Raw genomic sequence first — 7,082 nt, 5'->3', positions numbered from 1 at the left:
TGCCCTGGGCAGAGCTCCAGAGCAAGCAGCGCAGGGCTCCTTGCACAGCCCAGCCCTGCCCTCCATCGCTCTGGGACTTCTTCCTCCTCTTATTTATGCAAAGCATTGAGAAAATATAGTCAACGCCTGGGAGGGCTGAAGAAAGGCAGAGAATGTGGCAGAGCTCCTGCTTCCTTGCTGGCCGGCCCCTACCCAGCTCATCTCTGGTTCTAGCCACCATTCCTGGTGGCTCCAGTGCAGCTGGAGCTAAGCCCCAGGGAGCAACACAGCCATGCCAAAGCAGAGACAAACAGGCCTGAGAGAGGGAGAAAACCTGCAGGTCTCCAGATCCCAAAGTAACCAAACTAGAACCCAGCCCATTAGGACAGACAGAGCAGGAGCAAGACCTCCAGCCAACTGGGATATCCAAAGGCCCGACACGCCCTGGGTCAGTCATACCAGCACAAGGGAATGTACCACTGCTACACTGCTCCCCAGGAGGGCAGTGCTGCCAGCCACACACACCACCACTTCTCTATGGTACTTGATTTTATTGGTATAAAAGCCCACGGTGGATAAAACTGCCTTCTCAGCCCTGAGCCCAATGGCAGTTTCTCCCTCCCAGCCCTGTGGCACAGCATCAGGGCTGGTGCCTGCCTAAAAATCCCCATTGAAGTGCAGGAGAGGGCAACGATCCACTGGAATGGCTCCTTGAACCCCCTCCCTGAGCTGTGCCAGCCCCAGCTGCAGCATTGCATCACCTCCTGAGCCCTCCACCACCCCCCCATGAATGCTGGGCCCTTCAGACACCATATGTTCCCATTCCTCCTCCCATTCTCAGTGCTGTCAGACCCCTCGGATCCCCAGGCATCATCCTCCCTGCACCAGGATGCCAGCTCACTGCAGATACTGCAGTCCAGAGCCTGTGCAGTGGCTGCCAGGGCAGCCAGGCTGGTCAAAGAGGTGGAGAAAGCAGCACTGCAGCCGTCAGCCCTGACCCAGAGCATGGCAGCGCTTTGCAAAGCCCCTTCCTCCACCCTGCAGCGAGGAGGTGATGCGGCCCCCTGAACCACAGGGGACAGCACATCTTCTGCAGCAGTGGGAGAAGCGATGGGTTTCTTTGGGCTCAGGCTTCCAGCAGTCCAAGGTAGCATCTTTCCCAGCAGGCTTACTGGAGCTCTGCCTATGGCAGGGCCAGCAAAGATGGGTTCCCCAAAACTGAGCTGTTCTCTGGGGGCTGCCAAAGCCACGCTGCTCAGCTGGCTGCCACAGCTGGGCCACAGCTGGACCCCAGTGCCAACCCCGCTGGGACCGGCTGGGGTCCCCCAGTCTGGGAGAAAAGGTATTGCAGAGAAGGTGACGGCTGCTCTTGCCACCAGGATGGAGGGGAGGGCAGGGGTGGCTGGGGACGGGAACATCCCGCGGGGCCTCAGGATCCCAGCTGAGGGCTGGCTCCACTCTGTAGACCTGCAGGAACCAAGAGGAGCGGGGGCCAGTTTTGACCAGACTCCCTATCCCATTCCATTCCCCCAGGATAGGCAACAGCCCAACAACAGCCCCAAAACCCAGATTCTCCTCCAGAATGGCAGCCAAGGGGGTAACAGTGGTAAATGCTTCAACCCTTGCAGTGCTCAAGGCCAGGCTGGACAGAGCCTTGGGCAATACAGTATAGAGTGTGAGGTGTCCCTGCCCGTGGCAGGGGGATTGGAACTGGATGATCTTATGGTCTTTTCCAACACAAACTATTCTATAATTCTATGACACCCTTATTGCAGCCCCAGGGACACCCTCTCCCCATCCCAGCATCAGTCCTGGTACCCAGAAGGAGCCGTAGGGTCTCCCACACCCTTTATGGAGCAGGACTTACAGAGCAGAAAGCGCCTCAGGTTCTGGGCAGATCCCCCCGAGAGCATGTAAGCCCAGGCAGCAGCAGTGGCCATCACCAGGTAGGAGGGCACCAGGCTGCCCACGTACAGGGGGTTGCAAAACGTCTGAGGAGAGAGGTAGGAGAGGAGAGGGGTGAGCAGGCAGGAGAGGGCAGGGACAGGATGGGTGATAACCACCTCAGTGGGTGCAGTGGGACAGGGGTTACCAGCTCGAGGATACACAAATCCAACTGCTTCACTAGTGCTGAAGGCTGTTCACCCCCCAGCACAGGGACCACCACGCACCACACCAACCCCAAATACAGATTCCTGTGCAGAGCTTTGCTTCCAGCTACTCACCGAGCCCGAAACAGTGAGGTGCATGATGACAACTGCTGCAATCTCCCACCAGCGCCGATGCTCACAGCCGTGGAAAAAGATGATCCCCCAGAAGGTGTGAAGGAAAATCAGCACCATGGTCATAAAAGCTGCAGGGAGAAGTGTCACCAAAGAACCACCACCCTGACCTGGCCTGAGGCTATGGGTACTGCTGGACCAGAATGGGAGATGCTGAGGCAGACCCCAGGCATGGGACGGATGGCAGAGAGGAGCAGGGAGGGTTACAGCAGACAGAAGGAAGGGCTCGGGCACACAGAGACGTGACAGGGTCTCAGATGAGTACAGGGTGTAGCATGGAGGGATAGCATGAGGAGACTCCAGTCCTCCCACATCTGCTGCCTCTGTGGTGGGGCAGGGATGTGAGGGGAGGGTGCCAGTCACTCACCTGAGGTCAGGAAGTATAGCTGCGAGTCCCCGTGGATGCCCACTGTGCCGGGCCCTAATGAGTCTGCCAGGAGATTGATCATGGAGAAGGCGCCGCTCATGAGCCCAAAGCCCACGCCGGCCACTGCAGGACAGGGACACCATCAGGCTCTCAGTCTCCCAGTGCCACCCCAGAAAAACCTCCCTTTCCCCCAGCACCATGTCCAGCCTGGCCCCACGATCAGGATGCCAGCACTCACCATATGCCATTTGCTGGATGGAAATGGGGGAGCAGCCATCCTCACTGAGAGCCACCAGCCCCTCAATGGCCTTCCTGTGGGATGAGAGCATGCTGGAGCACGCTGCACCACCAGGATGGAGCAGATGGGACCAGGGTCTCAATCTGCACCATCCACCCTCCTGGTAACCCCCCCAACCTGCAGCACCCATCAGAGATCATCTACGTGACCACCCTGAACCACCCAACAAACCACACATGTGAAAACCATAGGAAGCCACATAGATTTTCCACACAAGAATGTGAATGCCAGCCGGTGAACGAGACATGGGGTACAATGCAAGCAGCACCCCCGTATGGACAGCAGTCCCAGTGCAGGCATGGGAGGAGCATGCCTGAAGGGCGTACCTGATACCCGCATTTGTACTCTTACAGGATATATGGAACAAAAAGAAGAGGGTGCATGAAGAGCTCAAAGAGCAGAAAAATGCTCTGGGGAGGGAAACTGGGAGAGGTGAACTTCATAGTTTTTATCAGCTAGAGACGAGGAGGACTCCGAGTGGCTGCTCAGCACAGGGAGTACAGCAGAGCTTGCACAGGGACCCACAGGGCAAATGGAATGTGGTGTTTGTGTTAGAGGCTGCTCCACAGAGCTCTGCCACTCTTTGCCTGCCTGCCTTCAGCAGCCCTGCTGCAGGCAGCTGTGCGAGCCTGCATACCCAGTCCTGGCCTTCCCATAGCCCCTCACCACTGCCCAGCCAGCCAGGAAGGCTGAGGGATATAAGCGGTGCCAGCCTCAGCATCACCTCCCTTGTCTGCCTGCCCAGCTCCAGCCAGGGTCCATCTGAACGCAGGTGCTCACCCAACAGCAGCATAAGCTCCAGAGCTGACAATGCAGGACAGGGTGTTCTCACCCCGCAACAGCACAAGCTCCAGGCTGGTGGTGCCAAGGAGGCTGGGAGCTGCTGAGGCTGCACTGAGACTTTGCCCTGGGTTGGCCAGGGCACAGGGCTGGCAGTGATGTGCCGCTACACAGAGCCCCAAAACCATCCTTGGGCTGTGCCTGCTCACACAAAAACATCCCTAAGAAACAAACAAGACTTGCCAGGAGGCGAGGGCAGATCCCCAACCTCTCTCTGTCCCCACACAGAAAGTGGCCACTTCCCAGTGCCTGGTGTCCTCCCTGGCATCCCCCAGATGCAGGAGCACTGCTGGTGCTACTCACCAGGGCAGTGGGGATGTGACACATCCTGCAGCTGCCCAAACCCACAGCCTCCTGTGCCAAAATCAGGGACACTCTATCAGCCACCTCAGCCCTGGATGCTCCAGACCTTAATGCTACTGTGCTCCACCACCTGAGACCCACTCAAGGTCAACATACCAACAAGGGTACTACCTGCGTGCTCTCAACAGGGACCAAGGTGGCTTAGTGCCATGCTCAGCATCATCCCCAGCCCAGGAGCTCCCAGCCACAATCGGGCACCCAGTATGGCCAGTGGGACCATCGGCAGCTCTGGAGCAGGGTGGGAGATGCCCTTACCTGAGGAGCTTGTAGTAAAGGAAGCGGAAGGCCTCCTGCAGCAGCACAGAGAACATCACCCCAAAGATCAAGAGACCCTTCTGCAATGGCTCATCCTGGGGGTTGCTGGCTTTGACCGCAATAAACCAGATGAGGGAGGAGAGCAGCAGGGACACCAGCCAGAAGAAAGCCCTGCAAGGGAGAGAGCTCCTGCTGGCACCAGTGCTGTTCTGGGACTAGTGTTGATACTGGTGCCATGCCCATCTATGCCTGCACCCCTCTGTGCTGGTGCTGGCATTGGCAGCTTGCTCCAGCCATGCAGAGTCTCCTACCAGTACCAGCACCATCCTGGTTCCAGTGCTGGGCAGGTGGTGCCTACACTGGTACCACTGCTATGCCCCCACTCCTCCTCCACTGGTAACCAGTGCCCCCTTGTGCCCACACCAGTACAAGGTTCATATCCTCACCGGTTCCAGTTGCAGTACCATACTGATCCCACAGTGATACTCGTAACAGTGCCCCTGCTGCACACATGCACTAGTACCACTACCAACACTGCACTTGTACCAGCGCTCCACTGATCCCATGCCATTAGTGCTACCAGTGTCCTCTGCATCATGCCCACATGAGGCGGTGACCACAGTGGTAGAGTACAATACCGGTGCCTCTGTTGTGCAAAGAAGGAATACCAGTACTGGTGTCTGTCATGCCCACAATGGTACCAGTACGAGCATGGATACTTGTGCTGCTGTCACACTCACAAGGGTATGAGCACCAGTACTGGAGCTCCTATTGCAACTATGACCACCAGTAAGAGTACCAGTGCTCCTAATATGCCCATGACTATTCCAGTAAGGGAAACAATAACGGTGCCCTTCTCCTGCAAGCACCAGTATGAGTATGGGTACTGGTCCCTCTGTTGTTCCTCTGCCAGTACCAGTTACGCCCTTGTCTCACCTAGTCTAATAAATGCACTACATCATGCCCATACTGGTACCAGCACTGGCAATGGTACCGGTGACCCGCTCACACCCATACCAGTTCTGGCACCAGCACTGGTAGCAGTACCCCCATCACACTCATACCAGCATACCAGTAACAGCATCAGCACTGGTACCAATGCCTCATCACACAAATACCAGCATCAGCACTGGTACCAGTGCACCCGTCACATCCATACCGGGACCACTACTGATACCAGTTCCCCTGTCACATACATGCCAGCAGCAGGACTGGTACCAGTTCAACTGTCACATCCATACCCAGCACTAGCACTGGTACCAGTGCCTCTGTCACATCCATACCTGGCACCAGCACTGTTACCAGTGCCCCTGTCACATCCATATCTGGTTCCAGCACTGATACCAGTGCCTCCATCACATCCATACCCAGTACCAGCACTGCTACCAGTGCCCCTGAAACATCCATACCCAGTACCAGCACTGGTAGCAGAGCCCCTGTCACACCCATACCCAGTAACAGCACTGCTACCAGTGCCCCTGAAACATCCATACCCAGTACTATCACTTGTACCAGTGCCCCTGTCACATCCATACCCAGTACTAGCACTGGTACCAGTGCCCCTGTAACACCCATACCCAGTACCAGCACTGCTACCAGTGCCCCTGTCACACCCATACCCAGTACCAGAACTGCTACCAGTGCCCCTGTCACGTCCATACGCAGTAACAGTGCTGGTACCAGTGCCTCTGTCACATCCATACCCAGTACTAGTACTGGTACCAGTGCCCCTGTCACGTCCATAACTGGTAGCAGTGCCTCTGTCACATCCATACCTGGTACTAGCACTGGTACCAGTGCCCCTGAAACATCCATACCCGGTACCAGCACTGGTAGCAGAGCCCCTGTCACACCCATACCCAGTACCAGCACTGCTACCAGTGCCCCTGAAACATCCATACCCAGTACTATCACTTGTACCAGTGCCCCTGTCACGTCCATACCCAGTACCAGAACTGCTACCAGTGCCCCTGTCACGTCCATACGCAGTAACAGTGCTGGTACCAGTGCCTCTGTCACATCCATACCCAGTACTAGTACTGGTACCAGTGCCCCTGTCACATCCATACCTGGTACCAGCACTGGTACCAGTGCCCCTGTCATGTCCATACCCGGCACCAGCACTGGTACCAGTGCCCCTGTCATGTCCATACCCGGCACCAGCACTAGTACCAGTTCCCCTGTCACGCCCATACCTGCTACCAGTACCGATACCAGTTCCCCTGTCACATCCATACCCGGTACTAGCACGGGCACCAGTGCCCCTGTCACGTCCATAACTGGTAGCAGTGCCTCTGTCACATCCATACCCGGTACTAGCACTGGTACCAGTGCCCCTGAAACATCCATACCCGGTACCAGCACTGCTACCAGTGCCTCTGTCACATCCATATGCGGTACTAGCACCTCTGTCACATCCATACCCGGTACCAGCACTGATACCAGTGCCCCTGTCACGTCCATACCTGGTACCAGCACTGGTACCAGTGCCCCTGTCACGTCCATACCCAGTACCAGCACTGGTACCAGTGCCCCTGTCACATCCATACCCGATACCAGCACTGGTACCAGTGCCCCTGTCACATCCATACCCAGTACCAGCACTGGTACCAGTGCCCCTGTCACATCCATACTCGATACCAGCACTGGTACCAGTGCCCCTGTCACGTCCATACCCGGTACCAGCACTGCTAACAGT

The 7,082-nt window shown here is 56.8% G+C and overlaps 1 protein-coding gene across 1 annotated transcript; it reads right to left on the bottom strand.

Annotated features, from left to right (window-relative positions):
* Nucleotides 1–510: 510 nt before the first annotated feature.
* On the bottom strand, nucleotides 511–5,631 carry LOC134160649 (gamma-secretase subunit Aph-1b-like). Its single transcript, XM_062612854.1, has 6 exons — nucleotides 4,385–5,631; nucleotides 2,867–2,940; nucleotides 2,629–2,751; nucleotides 2,205–2,332; nucleotides 1,847–1,970; nucleotides 511–1,446 (listed from the first exon to the last, which is right to left on the bottom strand). Exons 1-6 carry the CDS (start codon nucleotides 4,438–4,440, stop codon nucleotides 1,409–1,411), a joined length of 543 nt encoding a protein of 180 aa, XP_062468838.1. The 5' UTR covers nucleotides 4,441–5,631; the 3' UTR covers nucleotides 511–1,408.
* Nucleotides 5,632–7,082: the final 1,451 nt, after the last annotated feature.

This window comes from Pezoporus occidentalis, unplaced genomic scaffold (assembly GCF_034315485.1).
Source record: "Pezoporus occidentalis ecotype Australia unplaced genomic scaffold, CSIRO_AGI_Poc_V1 ctg162, whole genome shotgun sequence".
In the NCBI taxonomy this organism is placed as follows: domain Eukaryota; kingdom Metazoa; phylum Chordata; class Aves; order Psittaciformes; family Psittacidae; genus Pezoporus; species Pezoporus occidentalis.
The sequence above is the reverse complement of the archived record's forward strand: the minus strand, read 5'-3'. Positions and strand labels throughout refer to the sequence as shown.